This window comes from Psittacula echo (assembly GCF_963264785.1).
Source record: "Psittacula echo genome assembly, chromosome: 4".
Taxonomy (NCBI): Eukaryota; Metazoa; Chordata; class Aves; order Psittaciformes; family Psittacidae; genus Psittacula; species Psittacula echo.
In genome coordinates, this window is record NC_137738.1 from 92,653,025 (window position 1) to 92,675,311 (window position 22,287).

At 37.3% G+C, this 22,287-nt stretch overlaps 1 protein-coding gene across 1 annotated transcript in view; it reads left to right on the forward strand.

Moving 5' to 3' along the window:
• The window catches only part of ASAP2 (ArfGAP with SH3 domain, ankyrin repeat and PH domain 2), a gene marked incomplete at both ends in the record, with an annotated part of 95,634 nt that overhangs the window by 30,145 nt on the left and 43,202 nt on the right, over positions 1-22,287 (forward strand). Inside the window, 3 exons of the mRNA XM_080615928.1 lie at positions 7,927-8,001; positions 10,262-10,311; positions 20,471-20,600. Of these exons, the coding sequence (XP_080472054.1) occupies positions 7,927-8,001; positions 10,262-10,311; positions 20,471-20,600 (255 nt within the window). The remainder of the gene's footprint in view (positions 1-7,926; positions 8,002-10,261; positions 10,312-20,470; positions 20,601-22,287) is intronic.

Below are 22,287 nucleotides of genomic sequence, written 5' to 3' on the forward strand. Positions count from 1 at the left end.
GCTCTTCGTGTTTAAGACAATTTGTGTTTTAACAACCACTGTTCTTAAAAAAATGGAAAATGTCTCGTGCTAGCCTTTCCCATTGCAAAACTCCAACCATCAGAAAAACCCCAACCCTAAAACAAAAAACCACAGCACCACGAAAAGCAAACAAAGCCCAACAGAAAACCCTCTTCCAAGAATTCTTGCACAAGAGCTTCCCACAATTAAGTAGTTATAACCTATATTATAAAACACTCATCTCAGTTTGCTTTAAAATTGTGAAACCAGCAAAACCCAACTGGTTTACTCTGTGTTCATGTTGCTTTTACTTCACTTTTTCGCACTTTCTGTTTGTCTTTATAAAGCAAGATTTAGTGTCCCTGGAAGAGAGGATCTCTTGCTTCTCAGGGAAGAGAGTCAGGAAAACAAAATCAAACTTAATGCTACAACGACAATAGAATCCACTGGGGACCAGTCCTGCAATTGAAGCCAGTAAAGCTTAAAAGCACTCTTCAGTGAGCCAAAAGGGATGGAGCCAAATGGAAGAATAGGAGTTTAATTATGAATAGAGAATTTCCAGCCTCAATTTCACATTAATCAAAGGGCACAAAAAGAGCAGATTCTGACTACGTCCTACTAGCTGGAGATTTCCCATGTCTGGTTAAGTCCCAAATTTGCTTGAATCCCCGGAACTCTTAAACCAGGGCTAGGAAGGGGAGATGACCCAGATTCCTACAAGCCTTTAGAAGTCTGTGCGTGCTGAAATCAATAGGTTGGAGGTGCATCAAATGCTAGACCAAATGTCTGTAGTTTGCAGCCAGCTGGTCATAATCAGTTCTTTGGGGAATGTTTCCAGCTGATGGGAATTAGGGCAGTCCCATTCAATTTCTGATACTGTCCTCTCTTTTTACCCAGTCATGATATTGATGAGAGAGAGTCTAGACCCACATGTGTTTATTTATCAACAGTGAAATGTATTTCATATTGGTCATATTGATTAGACTAGCTGTGGATATACAAATACTACCTGACATTATCTATCAGAGGAGTCATCCTTACCAAGTGTCAGTCAGTAAGTTATCCTGAGTCTCCCATACAGAGGCAGATTGCTCATCTGGAAGGGAAAATAGAATGCGTCTTCTAATTGATACCTTCTGTTGACTAAACCCTCTTTTCTATCATATATTAATTACAATGTGGTGACTTCATTAGGCAAATGGATCAGGGAAATGTGGTGTTTAGGTGGTTTTAAAAAGCAATGTACTAAAAGCTTCACCCCCTCCCTAGAAAAACCTTTTAATGTATTATATTTCAAGAAGACTTTTGAAAGGTACAAAATGTTGCTGTGCTTACCAAAAATCTTAGCTATTTGTTCTCCTAAAAACACTAGTTATTATCTTTCAAAAATGTTTGTGACAAGAATAACTTTTCTTCCACAAGCTGGAAAGGAAATAAAAACAAAATAAGTATCTATAGGAAGTGGGATGAATGTTTTTATTACCTTTTCTTATCCACATAAGCATTTTGTGTGTCTTCTCCAAGGCATATTCTATTTCTTCTCTGCTGAGTACTGCTTTTCAACTAGCAACTGTGAATTTTTTGCTTCAATTTGTATGTATAAGAAGAGGACATGTCATGAAATAGTAGCTAAGTCTTTAGTTTTTTTTCAGTTGTTATTCTGACTCTCTGGTTTTGAAGTGAATAATATATTTTCATGGACATGTGTGTAGTTTATTTAGGTTCAATTTTTACACTGCAGTAGCACAGGCACCTTTAATGTTCTGCTTTTTCCTAATATACTTAATATTGTTGAGGTTTAAAGTTTTTGTTTTCTCCTGACTAGCAAAGGAAAGCTGAAGAAATAGAAGAACCTTAATAGTCCTTGATTTTGGTGTCTAAGTTTCCTCCAAAAAGAAATACATATGAAAAAAAGATGTAAACTTCATTATTGCTTGGAAAAGCCATATTTATGAATGAGAATTCTAGAATTAAAAAAGAATTATAAGCAAAATTATAGCTTCATGTAACTTTGCCTATTAGAAGTTAATACCAGTAAAGTGTTGGTAACTGGTCGCTTTGAAAATCTGTCCATAAGTTAACTAATGGAGGTCTACTTTTCTAAGAGATTACAAGAGTAATGTACAGTAGTTGGAAATAATTTGGGATGCTGTGGTTTTTTTATGGTTATAGCCATATATGAAATAAGCACCATGCATTCGTACAGTGTGGTAAAGTATCCAACTCTGATTAAGCATGTTGGCAGTAGAAACAGCCCTCTCCTCTTGTGTTTCCTTGTAGCACCCAACATATTTTGGTTGTAAGTAGTTTCATCAAAAATGTAGCCAGGGCCATAGAGCCTTCTGCTGTTAAAAAAAAAAATAAATCTGGAAGGTACTCTTTTTAGATAGAACTATCCCTTGAGTTTCCTAGGTTGCTAAACTTCTGCTGAGGATTTCAGCTGAAATGAGTTGGTAATGTGTAAGCAAGTGAGAGGACATGTTCAGACTGGAGCAGATGCCAAAGCTATTAACACTGGCAAAGCTTTAGGGCTACTGTCAAGTTTTGCCTTGTCATGTATTTTGCTTTTGTTTCTAGAAGCTGATGTGTTCTGTCAGCTCTTGGCCTATGTGACATTTACAGCTGTGGCTCTAGTGCCTTTGCAGAAAGATTTTCCTTAAACTTATCTTTAGTAAGGAAAGAAAGGCCATTATAAAGTTGTTCTACGTTAGCAGGGAGGCTGGGTTCTTATTTTCTCTTATAGTTTTAATGCTTTGCCAAAAGACTTTGTTTTGTGGACTTAACAAGGCATCAGTGATTTAAAATATTTCATTAACAGCTGAAGGGTTTTTTTATTAGGTTTTGATTTTTTTTTTTTTTTTTTTTCTGGTATCCAGTTATTCAACTGTAAAATGTTCTAGTGAAAGTTCAGGGCTTGGTTTTCTTGTATGTGCTTTAGTATGTTTCTTTCATGTGTACACTTTTAAATAGTGCATGAAATAAACTTTGAAGAACTTTGGTTCTTCATATTTGAAATGGTTTATAAACATCTTTAAAAAGAAATAGACGTTTACTATATATCAGGTCTTGTAACTACGCAGTTTAGCCTTTCTTATACATTGTTTGGATAAGTTTATGATATACTGTGCACTTTTGCTTTTCTCTTTGATAGCTCAAATATAATTTTTTTCTTAAACTTCTGGATTAGGAATGTTTGGGGTTTCTTTTGTTTTGCTTTTTCTTTGTTTTTTGTTCTTTTGGGGTTTTTTGTTTGTTTGTTTGTTTTTTTTGTTTTAAGAAGATTGAGCAATGAGTGTGTCTTTTTTGGTAGCAAACTATCAGAAAATACGAGAGGCATTTTCAGAGGTAAAATAGTGCTTCTTGTGGCAAGGACAGTGTTGCTTCTTGATGGCGAACTCTGCTGTTTCGTGACAGAATGGTAGCATCCACAGTTCCCAGATAGGTTAGGTCTGTATGGCACTTGCGTATAGCATTAATTACTCTGTCTTCCTAATAAATTTAATGCCAAGTGATAAAAACGTGAGTCTTAATACGAAAAAATGTTAGGACAAGGAAAGGCTCGTTGCAGTATGTTTGCACTTTAAATATTTTTTCCTTAAATCCAGTTTTTAGATTGCTGCACTGAGAAAGAAAATCTATGTTGCCTTTCGTCTTCGTCAGCACTACTTGAAAAGGAATTTGATCTGTGAAGATGAAGTAGCAATTTAACAAATTCCATTTTCTGTATTTGTTGTTGTTCTACATACTCTTGTCCTTTCTTTTCAGTTATTTTAATTTAAAGTTAATGAAACATGCTGGATTGAGAGGACTGGAATCTGATATTTTCTCTTTGTGGAAAGTGGTTGGGAGATTCCCTGTGGGAAGTTTTTCTATTAATAATGCTTGGATTTTTAGCCGGGGGAAGTGGAAGAACAGTGATAATATTTTTCTGACCATATGCTCCGGCTTTGCTTCATATTTTTAAATGTAAGAAAAAAGGAGATTTGCTTAAAAGTAAAAGGTAACAAATAGCAAGACTGAAGGCAGCCTCTTTTCTGCATCATATGATGAACTTAAGAAATTTATGCCCAGAAGAATTCTGTTTCCAGGATAATAGTTGAGACTAAGTTTCTAAAAAAAATTGGGGTCTGAACCTTCACAAGCGTATTTTGCTTAGAAGGATTCATCTTAGCTAAGTGCATTAAAAAAGCTACAGATATACATACTTGAATGTATGTGAACATCAGTGATGTGAGCTGTGTTTCTGCTTTTCACTGGTACACTTGAGGAAAAAATGGCTTAATGGCAAGAAGAAAAAATTAGTACTGTTTGGTTTACGCTTGTAAAGATATAAACCAAGATGTAATAATTCCTCCTTAGTGGCATGGGTTCAGCTCCACCTGGCAATCTCATTTTTACTTCTTTGCCAAAAAGATATTGATCCAACTGGAAGAAATTCAGAGGACAGTAACAAAAAATTTATCAGGGCTTCAGTAGGTTAATTTCTGAAGAAAACTTAGAAGAAATGGAAATACGTAGTTTGCCTCGCAGGTAACAGTGATTGTAGAAGAGCAAAATAATAAATTGCATGTAAGTGGGATCTCATTCTGAAAATACTAGATGAAGTGTCCCAGAGAAAGCGATGGAAGTTTGCTACTTAGGTGTTTTAACCTGGGTTAGAAAGTGTGCAGTTGGGGATTCTCCACTGGTAGGGAAGATGGGCTGGAATAACTTGAAGTATCTTTCTTCCTTTGCTTTAAAAGCATAAAGAGGAGAGTTTTTTAAAATAACTTTAAAAATGTCTTATCTACAGAAAACGTCCTGATTTCTACTTGCTCCACGCTGTGTTGCTTGGCTTTGTCGTACTAAAGCTCACATTACTTTGGAAAGTATTAAATCCAGTAGTACTTGCCATAAAAAATGAAAATAACTTAAACAGTGATTCATCAGTGGGCAGTGCTGCCATCACTTGTGCACACCTGACCTCCCTCATTGGTGGTTGAGGAGCCCATGGCCAAGAACGTGTGCTGCATCTAGAATTCAGTTGTGGCAGTAGGAGTCCTGTTTTGACTGCCTGGATTTTAGTTTAAATTGGAAATGGTTTAAGATCTGCTCTGTTTATCTGTGTGTTAAGAAAATTATTTAACTATTAAAGGAGTGAAAATTTCTGGTGGTTTTTTTTGTGTTGTTTTTGGTTTGGTGGTTGGTTCTTTGTTTGTTGGGGTTTTTTCCCCCTTGTATTTGGAAAATCTCTGAAGTACTGCAGCCTGTTTTGGAAAAAACTCATTGAAATAATTTGAAGGGATGGCAAATACCAGCTTCAGTGTTTAGCCACAGGCTCTTCAACTGCTTGAAAGTCTTCTTTCCCCTTTGCAAATGTTGGCGTGCCTGTTGCCTCTACCATTGCTTCTGGCAGCTGCATATTTGTTTATTTTTATGTTCCCCCTCCTGCCATTTCTTCTTCTCCTCTGAGCCTTCTCCAGCTTAGGAAGTTTTAATTCATTATCTTCTCTCTGTTGTCTTGTTGGAAGCTGTCAAAAGAAAACTGCAAGTCTGCCAAAGAGCAGTGTTGAAGTGGAAACCAGGTCAACTATTTATTTATTTTTTTAACTGCTGCATTTTTTATTTTTTTTTTTTAACACATGGATCTTGCTGGTGTTCCTCAGAGACAGGACTTGAGTTTTGGTGAAGCTTTCCTGCACCTTTGCTCTTGTTTCTTCTTAAAGAATATTTTAAAATATCAAATAGTCAAAATGTAGGGGCAGTTGAATACATTTTAGCTCCATGTACACACACAGAGTAGGAGCTGCAGCATATTAATGTTTCTCTTCGTGCAAAAAAATGGGTCTATATTTTTAGTTCAGCTTAAGCTTCTGAAAGGGGGGAAAAGAATGCAAGACTTCTGTTATATTTCTTACTGCTTTATAAATACAAGCAAGTCTGATTCATCTAACTAGGTTAATAATGACAAATTTATGCATTATGGATGTTTACATTTGTTGCAAATAAAATAGGACATAGGGAATACAATGGACTGATACTAACATACAGGTGATAGCACAAAGAAGGAATTAATTTGAACAGGCAAACATTTTCCAAACTTTTTTGAAAAAGAAAAGAATGTTGGAGGTTTTTTTTTTTTGTGTTCTCTTTTTAAAGTTGCTTGGACTTCATGGTCTTCATGGACTTCATGGACTTCATGAAATTCTAGGTAACATCCAGGACTCTTTTGGAGGCTGATTGATGTTTGTATGACTATATCTGGGACATTTTTTCTTTTCTGACTTAAGGAAAAAATAGCTGTCTTGAGTGTGCTGTTGAAAAATGCTTTATTCTTGCATTGTGCCTGTTTATCTAGATTTGAAGAATAATTAAAGGAAGGCTATGAAAGTGTTGATCTCTAGGCTAGACATTTGACTGCATCATAAAATAGAATAACTAAGTAGAAAACTTTGCATAGGATTGTATCTTAGATGAGACCTCTTCTCCTCCTCCATCCTGATAGCCATTCTGGATATGTGTATCAATAGGTGTACATGTTCCATCTGTCGTCTTCTAGAAGTTTTTAGGTTTTTTATCTATGTTTTGTGTGATTGAAACCTTTTTCACTTGTCTCCTATGTCTACAACATCAAATTTTATTAACTGTGACCATGGTTATGTTGATAATGAAGATGATGTAGTACGACTGAGTTCTAGTAAGGCCACCATGTAACTATAGTGTGATAATGCTTTATATTTTTCCATTCTGGGGAGGCTGAAGGATCACAGTTGGAAATGTTTTTTTTGAAGCTCCTGTTAGTGTCATTTGTTCTCTGGATGGGCTACATTAAAAGGGAATTTGGTGTTCCTGACATTGTTCTTGAAGAAACAGAAGAATTTGTTGCTACATGATGCAAAGTTCTTTCTCTATTTTGAATGGTTAAAATCCATCTTCATATATGTATTTCAGTGCTTCTTGAAAAAAATCACATTTTAATAGAACAGTGAACAATAACAGCAGAAGATATATAAATCCATCCAAAGCAGAAGTTATTCTGATTTTTTTTCTATCAGGTATTTCTAAAATATTTTACTCTTCAGTGCAATCCATTTGAATTGTTACAGTTTAAACTCTTTGTCTAGACGTCATGTTCAAGATATGGGTCATTTTCTCTGAATCATAAAGGATTGGACAGGAAGCCTTTCTTTTTCTGGTGTATGCTGCTTACTTTTTTATTAATACAGTTTTTCTTCAGTCTTTTTCCCCATCAAAATATTACTATAGATACTTACCTAAACCATGATTATTTTTCTGTTGTCTTCATTTAAAATTCCTTTTTTTCTTCTTGAATTACTTGTTTACTCCTCAGTTACTTGCATACTGAAGAGCTTGTAAAATCCTTATTTCAACATCTGTATGAGGTTAATAAGGCTGATGTATTACTTTATTAAAATTAAATGGAAAATATTTAAATAGTAGCTTTTTTATAGGCCAGCTTTCTTTGTAACTTCTGTCAGAGTAAGATGCTGTGTGTTGAGAGTAGCAGGTATTTTTTTGGAATAGGTCTGAAGAGACTGGGAAAATAAGATTAATTTAAAATATTAAAATATATTTAGTAACTTAAAATATGTAAGTGCTGAAAAACTGTATGATTGTTTTCATATAATTTAAACAGTGAAATTGGGGGATGTAAGAATCAGTGGTCTTCCTTTGAAGTCACTATTGGATGAGATATTTATCAGCAGCAGTAATTTTGCAGGTTTCCTGCTGACTTGGGCTATAGTGTTTCCAGAGTAAGTTTAATTAACTTGTGTTGCCTCCCTCTTTGATTACTGGCTGTACTGATAAACATCTTCATAAAGCAGGGTTAGAAAATTAATACATAAGATTTTCATGTGAAACTTTGTGTGAATAAAGACAGTTTATGTTCTTATACTTAATGTTTGTTGTAATTTTCTTGTTCAGATTCAGAATATGAACAACATCATCACTTTTCCATTGGACAGTTTGCTGAAAGGAGATTTAAAAGGAGTAAAAGGGGTATGTTTATCTTATTTCTATGTAAAATTTATATATATATAATATATTTGTTGATACAATAAATACATTTAGTTACTGTATTTATGTGCTAGAAGGCATAGGATACTAAAGTAAGGTATTAGGTTAATAAAGAGGGTTTTTTTGTTTGGGGTTTGTTTGGTGAATAGAGTCATCCCTTCTTTTTGTGGTTTCACGTAAAAACTCTTGATTATGTATACAAAACAACATTGGAGAAGCTTTAAAAGCACCCATGAGATATAAAAGGTAAGCAAAGAAAGAGGTGTAAAAATGTAGACATTTACTTAGTTCAGGGGATAGTACTTTGTTAAATAATTATTATTAGCATACTATTTAGCATTCTAAATTTATCAGGAACTATGCAGATTATTAAGAAAGACACATTAGACTGCATGTGCATAGGATTTTCCTTAACGAAGCTGAAATCTGTTTGTGCCCTGAGGATATTTCCTATTTGAAATAATAGTAACCTGGACTCAAATGATGCTATATTTATAATAAATTTCAAAGCCTATAGACAACAAACTTATTTGGCTTATGCTTCGTTTACTACTGAGCAAACAGGAAGTGACTGGCAGCTATTGTTTAGGACATTGAAGGAAAAATGTACATAGGCTAAAAATGGTCTCTGTATATTGCCGGAGGATAAATAGATTATTTAGTAAGATAGGCATATTACCTTTGTGTTGCTTGCTTACCACATTTCATTCCTTGTTCTTCTCTTTTTGTGTGTCAGAATAAATACATTTATTACAGTACAGTGTTGCCACATGTTCCTGACTTGAGAAAATAATCAACTGCTGCTTTAATTTTATAATGGTCAAAATAACTAGCTGACAGGTAAAAATTAGTTCCTAGTCTGTAGCTGCAAAGCTTTCCCAGTGCCTGACAGTTAACAATACTTTTTTTTGTAGTTGACTGATCTCTTGAACTCCACCAGAATTTCAAATGCTGTATTTTTAGACACAGAGTAGACTTATAGAATAGTTAGGGGTGGAAAGGACCTTAAGATCATCTAGTTCCAACCCACCTATCATGGGTAGGGATACCTCACACTAAACCATGTCACCCAAGGTTCTCTCCATCCCAGCCTTGAACACTGCCAGGAGTGGAGCATTCACAACCTCCCTGGGCAACCCATTCCAGTGCCTCACCACCCTCACAGTAAAGAATTTCTTCCTTATATCCAATCGAAACTCCCCATGTTTAAATTTTAACCCATTACCCTTTGTCCTATCACTACAGTCCCTAATGAATAGTCCCTCCCCACATCCCTATATCCCCCCCTTCAGATACTGGAAGACTGCTGTGAGGTCTCCACGCATCCTTCTCTTCTCCAGGCTGAACAGCCCCAACTTTCTCAGCCTCTCTTCATATGGGAGGTGCTCCAGTCCCCTGATCATCCTCGTGGCCCTCCTCTGGACTTGTTCCAACAGTTCCATGTCCTTTTTATGCTGAGGGCACCAGAACTGTACACAATACTCCAAGTGAGGTCTCACGAGAGCAGAGCAGAGGGGCAAGATCACCTCCTTCGACCTGCTGGTCACGCTCCTTTTGATGCAGCCCAGGATACGGTTGGCTTTCTGGGTTGCAAGTGCACACTGCTCGGTCATGTTCAGTTTCTTACCAGCCAACACCCCATTTCACATCAGCGAAACAATTTTACATCTTGTTAAGATAATTTTATCCAAATTGGCTTTTTCAATGGGGAAAAAATAAAGGAATTTGGAGCATAAGTAATTAAAAAATTCTCACAGAATAAGTTATGTCAAGGCATATGGCCTATACTGTTCTCATTAAGTCAGTTGGAAATTGACTTCTTTAACTTTAGTGGGATTAATCAAGTCCTTAGCCAAGGCTGTACTGCAGCTTCAGGACAGGCACTTCTTTCCAGTGGAGCCAGAGATGGAATGATGAGAAAATAGCCTATTTGATTAATTGCATAGTGTGCTCTTGGGATGATATGTGGTTACACCTTTTAAGGAGTAAGACAGAGCTGTAAAAATCATCCTAGAGATGCTTTTAAAAGCACGGGTTTATTAATTCTGTGTACAGAATTGTTTTTCCTATCTGCAAGATTGCTTTTACGCAGTTCTTAGGTGAGCTATTCAAGAAAGAGTAGAGTCCCTTATTCTGGTAGGTGCTGCAAATGGTCAAGGTGTGTCTTCAGTGTTAAGAAGGACACAGGATAGATCCACAGAATTTTTCATGTAAATAACTGGTTTTTCTTATCTCTTGACAGGACCTGAAAAAACCCTTTGATAAAGCTTGGAAGGACTATGAAACAAAAGTGTATGTGTCTTAAAACCTGGGGCTGTGTGAAAATGGAAGTGCATAGATACAATCATTTCTGTAATATACAGCTTATTAAATGAGTGAATTGTCTTGTGTTTGTGTGCCATGACAGTTAGTGTCTGTGGTAGACCACTTTGCGTAACGAAGTTCCAAGTAATGAGTGTAATATCCCAGTGCATGTTTTCCACTGCATATTCTTCCACTTCAGTTGACAAAGTTTTGTTTTAATTGGGAAAGAATTATTCCTAATTTTTGATAGTATGCATATTCATATCATGTAATCTGCTGCATTTTAAAGTCCACTTCCTTTTCTGCCTTCCTGTGCTTTTGGAGGACACTACTGTATAAAATGAAAAGTTAGCCACCCTGTGTTTTCATACTTGACTACCAAAAGTGCAGCAACATAATTGCACTTGATGTCCTTTTAAGCATTTGTTGTTTTTTTCTTCTCCTCATCAGTGACTAATTCAGTGTAATTAGCAACTTTCTTTAGTTGAAGAACACAGAAGAAATTATATACTTTAAGTGTTTAGAAATGTCTTAGCAAAAAATATCAAGAGCATGCAAAACAAGATTTAGTTCTGGATTTGTTAGCCTAAAACCCTTGTAATGACTGTAATGTCTCTGCTTCTAGCAAAACTTATGAGACTGTGCCCAATGCAGAGTTCCGTAAGACCTTATTTGATGCTGAGCTTTTGGCACTTACCAATGAGGTGGTAAGGCTGGTGGGGGTTTTTGCTGCTGCCATTCTAAAACTGCATGATTCTAGATCAGTCCAGTACCAGGAGCCTTAGTAAGCCGCATTTAATTAATGCAGTTTGTTTAAAGATGCTGATGTTTTCTGCATTTAATGCCAATGGTGAATGGTCTCAACAGATGTATTGTGTAGTAGAAGTGGATGAGTATCTATCTGAGACTTGTCAGCTGTGTGTCATGTTGTGTCTCAGCCCAGCTTACAATAAGCCACTTACTTGAACATGCCTGATGCACAGTATAAACAGCTGTAAAATCAGGTTTAATCACTGAATTTTATATCCAGTGAAATGGATCAAATTAGTCAACAAAGCTCAGTACCTAAGATCAAACAAATTAATTTTGGTACCTTATAAATTTTCAAGTGGTTTACTTCCCTACATCAGTTGTTTCCTGGTTGGCCAAGTCAATTGTATGAGCACAGCTTATAGTATCTGAAGTAGAATTTTGTAGCAAGTTTTATTCCTCATTCCAGTATTACTTGGATTGTAACTATCAGTTAAGTTTCATGTCACACATCGAGCATCTTTGATCATCTGAGACACTGCTGCATGTGTCAGACCATTTCTAATGACATAGGTCCAGAAGAATCACATATGATGACGCTGTTTAACATAAAAACTTCCAGATCCCCAGCCACCTCCATTGGCTGAGAATCTAGCACGATTATTTTGTATTTTTTTTGATTGCACAAAGTTATAAGGATTTTCTGATGCCCTCTGAGTTGGCACATCTGAAGTTGTGTGCAGTCTTCAGAAATTATTCCTGTAGTTGGTTTACTTACAAAAGCAACAAGTTTAGCAGGTTAGCTAAATGTCATTATCTCTTTTGGGAATAACAATGAGAAATGGTCTAATTACTGCTTTTTAGACTCACTTTGTGCGGAGGACCCGAGTGGCTTTTGTGTTTTGAAGCTGTCTAGCTATAGCTGGGCTTTCATAAGAAGGTATTCTGAACTACTGAGATAAACCTCCAGTCTGACAGTCTGAATTGTTGAAAGGTTGTGATGGCTGCAGTGTTTCATGCTCTTGATACCAGTGAATGATCTCACTTGGTGCTGTGCCAGTTATTGGCTGTTGAAGTAATTAAGATTTGTAATCTTTACCCATGGCTATAGTTGATCTCTGAGGATGGGCTGTGAAGAACAGTCTTGTAATTTAGTCTGCTGTTGTCTACCAATGCTTGATTGCTGTATCTGAAAACTTGGTTAGTTATGTGTAACTTACTCATAGTAATATCCTGCAAAGCTTATGTGCGGAATTTAAAATACATTTGCACGCTGCTGGGACATATACCGAGAATGCTATTACTACTGGACCAAGGTCTCTGATGCTTTAAAAATCTCTGATAGAATAGGATGAGTATGTTGCAGTGATGTAAAGATTTGTACTTTGAACCTTGGTTTGGTCAGAGCAGTTGTTCTGTTTCAGAGTCAGGTACTGCAGAAATATTTTCATTTGTTTTTTTAAATTATTAAAGTATTTGAAAAATAAAAATGCCCATAGAAAATATATTAGAATCTGGGTATTTGGAGGTTCTCATTTCAGTTTAAGGGCAGTAGATACATGGAAATATTGTGCATGTTAATTCATTCAGGACCTGAAAATTGGATGTTGACGTATTTTTTTTCTGTCTGTGGGATTGAATCCAATACTGCTTATATGATACCGTGAGATTTTTTTTTTTTCCCTTTTAACCATCAGCCCTTTAGAAAGCTTGCTGTATTACTTTGCTTTCAAATAAGACACTTGGGTTTTGATGCAAAACCGACTCCTTTTTCCACTGTAAGGAGATACCTTTTACAAATTTCCTATGTAGTTTCTGCAAGACTCTAACAAATGAAGCACACCTCCTTGGCAGTGCTGATTTCTAAGCCATTTGTGTGTCATGTTATTCAACGTGCAAGAACTGAAAGTAGCACATGTTCATCAGGAAGTTCTTTCAGACCCATTACCGTCTTCTGTGACATTTCCAGGTGGTGGGCTGGTACAATTGTAGTGCACTATACTTTTTAAAGTGGTTAGATGAAAGTTACGCGTTCTAGAGTTTAAAGCTCTTAGTCTAGCCTGTTGGACTCCTTCACTTCAATCAAGACCAAGGATCATCTGCTTGAGGCTTGGAATAGGGAGCCCAGGAATTCTGTCTTCAGGAAAGTTCTTTTAAATAAGGGGGTTTGTTTTTTCCCCCTTATTTTGTGGTTGTTTTATAACAGCAGGTATTACTTATTGTGGCTTAAGTTTGGCAGTCAGGGAATACTGGTTTTTAGTTCAAGCTGCCTTACCCCTCTGCCAAGGAGCAGACCAGTTTTTCTTAGTTCTGTTGAGTTAAATTCAGACTGCAACTTCCCTGAGACACTCACCTCTTGTGTGTAAGATCAGTTCTCAGATGAGATGTTGCCAGCTGTCGTTATTGAGCATTGGTCTTCACAAATCAGAGATGGGAGGTTTAATGATGTAATTTTCAAGCAAGGGTGAGAATGTTATTTGAGCCCGAATCTGTTCATGTTAGCTTCATCATCTAGTAAATTTTGGATGTAGGAAAACAGTGAGGTTTTTCTGAATTGCTGTAATACATGCCACTGAGGTTTCTTAAGATAATAACTGTTTTGATTCTGTGGCCGTCTCAAATGGATCTGAACTTATAGCTGCACATTTTGGTTGTCTGTGGCAGTGGGTGGATGCAGAATAATCTCAAGGATTCTTAATCGCTGATTGAATTTCTTTGTTGTAGTAACTTTGCAGTCTCTGCCTTAATGAAAAGGGCAAAGGGACTGGCAAAGCTAGCCTCAGTCTCACCTGCAGCAATTGTTTTTCATGTAACAATTTCTAAGCATCGAACTATGTATGTAATTGTGTTTTAAAATTGTATATATAGTCTTGTCTGGGAGAGTGGTTTTAAGATCCACTCTTACGCTCTTGGATCACCATCCATCAGTGTTGATTATTATGCAACTTCTTTGCCCTAACTACGTAACTTCTCCAGAGTATTTTCCTGAAGATCACCTGAAGTAATAGAAGAAGGAAGGATGGACCAATTTTCTTAAAACATTGAGACTGTTTTCAAGCAAGGGAGCAAGAGGAGCAAGTAACCCATAGCTTTATGCAAGCCTACCTCAGTCAAAAATTGGGAACATCCTCAGGTGACATTCATGACTAATTCATCTTTTCTCACGGTCGATCATTAATATGGTTCAGTTGAAGCCAGAAAGATTTTAAAATGTTTTTAAAGCTTTAAAGTAGTTAAAAGCAGTCCATTTCTCTTAGGACCACAGTTACAGTCTTTGTTTCCTGTACAAGATCCAGGCGCTGCTGCCTGCTACTACAGCACCGCAGCAGGACTAGTCTGTGTCCTGCGGGTAGAATTGATGCAGACTGGGCTCTTTTTGTTTTGAGGCAGTTGCTTTCCCCCATGTACTTAAACACTAATGGCAGACGTGCCGAGGGAGCATATGGGGAAGGAGTACGTATGTCATAAAAACTGCTCATTCTCCCAGCAGGCAGATTATATTCAACAAGGCAGTGAGCCAGATTTCACCCACATTCTTCAGTTTAATCAGTCCTGTTGTGGTAGATTTTGAGGTAAAGGCATTGTAACAATTGTGCACAGGAAATAGAAGCATAAACTTACTGAAGCATATTAGTTACTCATATTTTTAGCTGAATAGCAGTGTCTGTATTCCAGACATAAGCCTGTCTTACCTGAAGAGAAACAAATGTTAATTTTGTTAAATAAAGGTGTCTTATTTTTAGGCCTATAAATATATACTATCTTCAGAAGTCCTCTGCTAATCAGTGTTGTGCTAATGCTATGAAATATAAACGCTTAATGAAAACCAACAAGCTTTTCTTAGGAAGGCTGGCTTCCTCTCCTCCTTTGCCATTTTATTTTTAAAACCCAGGCATGAGGTCTGCTATACACAGTGAAGAGAACAAGTTGCTTGAATGTGCTTATGGCATTATAAGATCAAGCCAGTAGGCTGAGGTGCATTACATTACTGTGCAGCAACACAAGCACTCATATCTAGGTATAACTCTATCATTAATGATTTGTTTCTGAACCATTTGAAGTCAATGAGAGAATGAACAAATTCTTATTCCAGTGTTCTGTAAAGATGTCTGCATAGCTGTTTCATTACATGATGTTGTTTCCAGTTTGGTAAATTCATTTTTTTTAAACAATAGGACAAAAATTTCTCTGGAAATTGTGCAGGCTTTCTTCAGAGCTCTTACCTGACTGAGTAGGTAATTTATATTTGTAGATCATAGATATTTCTGCCATATTTCCTTTCAAAGCATGTACCTAAGACAAAATGCAGGTCACATCTTGAAAATAGAATGAAGGTGTGAAACAAGGTAGCTTTAATATAGATTTATAGAATAGAATAACAGAATCATTCAGTTTGAAAAACACCTTGAAGATCATCAAGTCCAACCATTAACTGCCACGTCCATCACTAAACCCTGTCCCTATGCACTAAATCTACACATCTTTTAAACACCTCCAGGGATGAGGACTCCGTCGCTTCCCTGGACAGCCTGTTCCAATGCTTGACAACCCTTTCAGTGAAGAAATCTTTTCTAATATCCAATCTAAAACTTCCCTGGGGCAACTTGAAGCTGTTTTCTTTTGTCCTATCACTCTTTACTTGGGAAAAGAGACCCAATACCCCTCACCAGCTTCACTGCCCTTCTCTGAACCCTCTCCAGCACCTCAGTGTCTTTCTTGCAATGAGGGGCTGAGAACTGAACACAGTACTCGAGGTACTGCCTCACCAGTGCCAAGTACAGGGGATTGATCACTGCCCTGGCCCTGCTGGCCACGCTATTTCTGATACAGGCCAGGATGCTGTTGGCCTTCTTGGCTGCCTGGGCACAAGCTGGCTCATGTTCAGCTGTCAGTCAGCACCCCTAGGTCCTTTTCCACTGAGCAGCTTTCCAGCCACTCTTCCCCAAGCCTGTAGCATTGCCTGGGGTTGTTGTGGCCCAAGTGCAGTACCTCGCATTTTGCTTTGTTGAACTTTATACAACTGGCCACAGCCCATCAATCCAGCCTGTCCAGGTGCCTCTGCAGAGCCTTCCTTCCCTCCAGCAGATCAACACTCCTGCCTGACTTGCTGTCATCGGCAAACTTACTGAGGGAGCACTCAATTCCCTCATCCAGATCACTGATAAAGATATTAAATAGGACTGGCCCCAGTACTGAGCCCTGGGAAACCTCACTTCTGACCAGCCACCAGCTGGGTTTAACTCCATACACCACAACTGTTTGAGCTGTGCTGTCCATTCAGTTTTCACCCAGCAAGAAGTGTACCCATCTAAGCTGTTAAGCAGCCAGTTTCTCCAGGAGAATGCTTGGGAAACAGTATCAAATGCTTTACTAAAATCCACATAAACCATATCCACAATATACTGCTTTGAGACTGAGATTTCATGCTAAGTAGTTTTATTTTGAAAGAGATTACCTGCTAATTAAATGGAAAAAGCTTTGAATGAATCTGCAGATCATATGCTGAAATACTAGGAAGATCTGGATGTGTTTTGCTCGTTCTGTCTTCTTTTCCTCCATCCTGCGGTGCGGGACGAGTGAAAGGGAAAGCTTTCTAGCATTTCCAAAAGGAAAAGATGACTTCTTCCTTCAGGACTTGGGTGATAACATATCCTGCCATCAGCCTTGGCAGACAGTAGATGGAGGCTTTTTTGCTGAAAGGCTAGGGTGTCAGAGCTGAACTTGGAGAGTCAGGCTGAAAAGGAAGACTAGACAAAGGAAGGATATTTGAAATTATAATGTATAATATTATTTTATCAAACATAATAGCCCTTGGAAGCCTTCCCTTTTCCAGAGTGCTCCCTATTCAAGTCTGTGCCTTCAAGGTGCTATTCCCAGTCTCTGCACCTTCTGACATATGTACCCCGAGTCAGCCTGGCCTACTGCTGTATGGGGAGAGGAATTAGAAAAAGAGCTGCTGTCCAGGCAGCCAGTTCACTGCTGCTGCATGTGCACAGTGTGTTCTGGTTGCTTAACCGTTGTTTACTGGCTGAAGATGGATACCAGTCTTTGGTGTGTGAAAGAGGAAAATAGGTCTCATCTTTTTCAAAGTTTTAAAAACTAAGTATGCCTACCTTGATGTTCATTTATACCATGATCTATATGACAAAATTGACTTCTTTGAAAAAATTAAAATTTATATTGAGAAACAGTTGCTTTTCTAATTGGAGCTGTAAAAATAGCAATGTAGTGGCAACTGAGTGGGCAAGAAGGTTAATTTTGTATCTGTTTAACTTCTCTGTAATTCTTCGCCCTGTATTTCAGCTTCACTTGTCTGTTACACAGATCTGAGTTCACTGCATATTAGTGCAGCTGCATTGTAAACTGACTGAAGTGTGCTCGGTTTTTTATCTTAGTCAGCAAAGTCTGCGTATGTGATACATGTACTGTATGAGCTTCAATAGCAGCAGCTTTACGAAACATTTGCTTCCTTCTTACTGCTTTTAGAGGACTTTTTAGTGTTTTCCCAATTTTCTTACTAATTTTGTTCAGTTGATCTGCCTGAAAAGCTGAATACTCTGCAATATTTGGCAGTCTCACAGTGATACATCGTAGAGCTGTCTTTGCCACTGAAGAGTAGTACTTGAAGCTGAGTTGACTCTCGCATTTGCATAGGAAACACAGTCCACATATAGTACTCAGAAAATATGAATGCAACACTGCTGTACATGGTTTCTTTGTTTCCCTAGAAACAAAGTGCTCTGTAGTATCAGTCAGATAGGTGGTAGCCTAATACTGTAGCAAAAGAGCAGGTTAAATTCAGGGTTACAGAAATTAGTTAGAGACTAAAATCATAAATAATAAGGAAATGCAAAAGCGAAATGCACTATCATGTGTCTCTGGTACTTGTCACCGAGAGGTGGTTTGGTTTATTCTGTAAAGTGTCTCTGAAGTTTTTGAAGTTGTGGAGACTGAAGCTCTGGAAAATGGCTTCAAGGATGGCTTATTTCTTTGAATCACTTGGTAGATCTCCATATGCTTTAGTCTCGGTTTAACTATTTTTTGCCTGTGGAGTTTGATTTAAGAAATCTGGAGAGAGACTTTTTCAAGGACATGCAGTGACAGGACAAGAGGTAATGGCTTCAAGCTGAAAGAGAGTAGATTTAGATTAAATATTAGGAAAAAAATTGTCACTATGAGGGTGGTGAGGCACTGGCACAGGTTGCCCAGAGAAGCTGTGACTGCCCCATCCCTGGCAGTGTTCAAGGCCAGGCTGGACAAGCCTTGGAGCAACCTGGTCTAGTGGAAGATGGCTCTGCCTGTGGCAGGGGGCTGGAACTGGATGATCTTTAAGGTCCCTTCCAACCCAACCCAACCCATTCTGTGATTCTATGATAGAAAGGACTCCTTCACCAAAATCTAGCTCTTTCTTTAAAAGGAATTAAATTTCTTTAAGCTATGTATGCTGTAATATCGTGCATAATGTTTGACTCTTTAGCAGTATTAATCATCCTTTGCTTTAATGAGCATTAGAGACATCTCATGACATGTTAATAAACTCTTAAAATTTTGGAGGTGATTATGTCATCCTTATGTTTGGGTATTGTTCTCTGTAAACAGTGAAAATACAATACAGTGGCAGTTGATAGTTACTAGACTCACATTTCAATGAATTCCCGAGTCTCATGAACTGTTAAGTTAATGTGGAAATTGAGAGAACTAAAACCATAGTGAATCTTTGCTCTGAGGTGTGACTTTTTTAGAACTATCAAGTATGCTATAAACTCTCCTAGAGTGTGTGCTAGAAAGGAGCTGCATGTTTGTAATTTTCTGTGAAGCTTTTTGTAATGGTTTATCTTCCTTGTTCACAGTTGATGTCTGATTAATTCTCATGTTTGGACTCTGTATTCTGTGGCTACAAAATGGCATAATTGGCAGTAAGTGGGTAAGAGTACGGGCTTATTTTTGATGAAAACAGAGCATTCTGGAGTTAGTTGAGATTTTATTCATTCAAGTGAAGGTTTTCAGAATATTTTAAGAAGTATTTCCTTCTGAATGTCTGCTTCTGGCAGGACGTGAAGGTCTGAGGAGGAGTGCAGTGGTGGCTAGATCTGCTGGTGCTGGAATCCTGCACGAGGCTGGCTTTGTTGTGCCTGCCAGTACCAAAAGCACAGTTGGGCTTTTTAAATTGCTGTTCAAAATGTTTCCCTGTGGGAATGTTCTGGGATGAGATTAATGGGATTAGTTCTGGTTTTCTCTTGCTGCTTGAGGTGTTAGAGGAAGCAATCCATCCTTCTTAAGAATTATAAGTACAGAATATGCTGTTGACTGGAAGTGCTTAGCCCATCTAGGACATTTTCCCATAGGCTGTTTGGGTAACGTTAACATCAGGTTAAGAAGGCACTTGAGACATGTTGTCTTTTCAGAGAGACAGCTGAGAGACACTTCACTGTCCAAGAGGAGGTACAACAGTGCATGTGTTATTTGTTCCTCTCTTCTGCTTCCTGTATTTCTGTGTAATGTTTCCTCCTGTTCAAAAGCAGTATAGCATTTCCTCAGGAAGCTCTTTCCAGCATTTTCAGCTTCCAAACAGTACAAGTGGCAAACTAAAATTCTTTCTCCAAAAAGTAAACACCCTCATGTATTTTATTAGTATTGTTTTTTCATATCAGGCTTGTCTAACTGGATAGTATGATTATGCTACTGCCTTTAGAAATAATATGGAGAATTAGCTGTAACATGCATGTGTTTAAAGGAGTTATACTGTATGGCAGCACTGGTTATTCATTTATATTCTGTAGGAGAACCTGTTTTATTCAAACTCTTGGAAAATGTTCATGGAAACTTTCAGGGAATTAGGACAGCTGGTCTAGCAGACTTTGAAGTCTGCAACACAGCCAGCCGGCTGGTATTCCCAGTGCCAGCTGGCTCAGTAGCAAGTAGAGATGGCAACTGTGATTTTGGCTTAAGAAACCCTGTATATATAGAAGATGACTTGATGACAGGCAAGACTCAATAAATCTGGTGACATAATTGAACTCTGTTAACCAGTGTTTGGTCTGTTGGGATTAAATATCCCCTACATTCTCAATTCTCATTTTTTTCTTTCTGGATTTTTTTCTTTGTGTGTGTGTTTGTTTGTTTGAGGGAAAAACTTAGAATCTTCCACTCACTTAGAGTCTTCTGAAATATCTATCAGGACATTATTTTAACAGATGATTGAATTAGATTTCAGCTACTGTATGTCAGTGCTGATCTTTAGTCATTGTCAAATTTCCAATGAAATGTCATCTGGAAGTAAGTCATATTCAGAGCTATAAGAGTTTGGCTCTGCATTTGTCAGTAGACTTTGTGAATAATCAGATTTCCTGAGAGGCTTTGTATTTCTCACTTCATTGACTGATTGTTTGCCTTATAGTACAAAAATAGAGAAGGAGAAAAAAGAGCATGCTAAGCTGCATGGGATGATCCGTACGGAAATAAGTGGTGCTGAAATCGCAGAAGAGATGGAGAAAGAAAGAAGATTTTTCCAGTTACAAATGTGTGAGGTAAGATTCAGTATGAAATTCATATTGTTCTGGTAATATTTTTAGGAAAATTTGAAAGATCTGGTTGTTTAGTGGTGACTAAGCAATTGTGATTGTAGTGATTTTAAAGGGAAATACCATGGTATTAGTGGACTCCATTTGGTAAAACACTTTTTTTTACCCTGATGTTCTAACTTTGCAGGGAATTTAGGTATTTTCTAATTTCACTTAACAAGGAATTATAGAATAAATAAATAATGCAAAGTTCAGTTACACACTAAGGGATTATACTAAATAAACCTTTACTACTTCACTATAAGTTATTTTAAGCACTAGCACATTCTCTGAATTGTTCCCTATGCTGACAGCTGTTGTGTTATTATGAGGAGAGACTCCAGTCTAGCATGCTGTTCGGCTGGTGCTGAAAAAAATATGCTAAGGATGGAATCCAGTTGTCTTTCAAGATGCGTCAGAATGTTTCTACTTTGAAATCTATGTGATTCTTGCAGTATGTCAAATCTGATGTGAATATTTTTGGTTTGATTCATTGAAGTGTCTGTCAGGTTCTGTGGTTGGGAATTGAAGTAGCTGTGTTTGTTCTTCTTATGCATTAACTCCAAAATATACCATCGGTGATTTTTCTGGTCTTACTAGGATTATTAGAGCTAATTTGACTCATGCCAACATAGCTTAGCAGCAATTGCCCTGAATGCCATTTTTAGCAACTATATGCACTGATACTTAGTGGAAAAGCTTCACATTCCTTTTACAGAGTCAGACTAAAGTATTCAAAACTAATGCAGGGATTTGAGTACCAAATAAATACATGGATGTTGCCCGTTACTTGCCCATCTGTATCCTTCCTAAGAAACAACCAGGAACAGATGCATCTCTCTTCCTGTGTCACAGTAAAAGAGGACTTAACTTTAGTCAGTTGTAGTGATAATAAAATTAATTATGTTACCTTAACAATGTGGAATAGCTGAAGTGTATCCTGCATTTCTTCTGGGGTATTTTGAAAAATAAGTTTATACTTGGTTACCTCTGAATAGTCACAAAAGGGGACTTTGTTTTGAGAGTAAATCAGAAGTGTGACATATTGAAATTGTATCATAGGTATAGGCTAGTTCTTAATGAATTGTGACAATGAACTGAATACCAGATGCCTAGAGCTCCATTTTAATTTAATAGAAGCTGGAGAGGTGATTCTTTTAACTAAATGCTATACAGCACATGTGTCTACATTTATGCTAATTGTCTGTTCACCTGAACCAGCATAAAAACTGCAACATTGAAAGCTAACCTTTGGTAGTGCTTTATTTTAGTGGGTTAAAACATTTAGGGTGTATTGCAGGTAGGGATAAAACAGATGCATTAGAACATTGCTAAGAAAACTTTCACTCCTTTACTTGAAGGTCACTGTCTGAGCAGAGGTTAAAAATTGTTTTTATTTAATGGACAGTTCTGTAAATATTTGGTCAGTCTTACTTCTGCTTGCATGCTGGCATCATCCGTGCTGTGGCATTGTGGGGAGGAGCTGTCACTTAATACTGACTTTGTGCCTGATGCAAAAGGACACTAATTACACTCTGGGTTTTGGGTTTTTTTTTTTGTAGCTTGACATTAGATTTCTAAAATCTCTTGCTAAACTGTAATTTGCTGTAATTACTATGTACAAGGAATTGATAGAGAAAACAATAAAATCAGA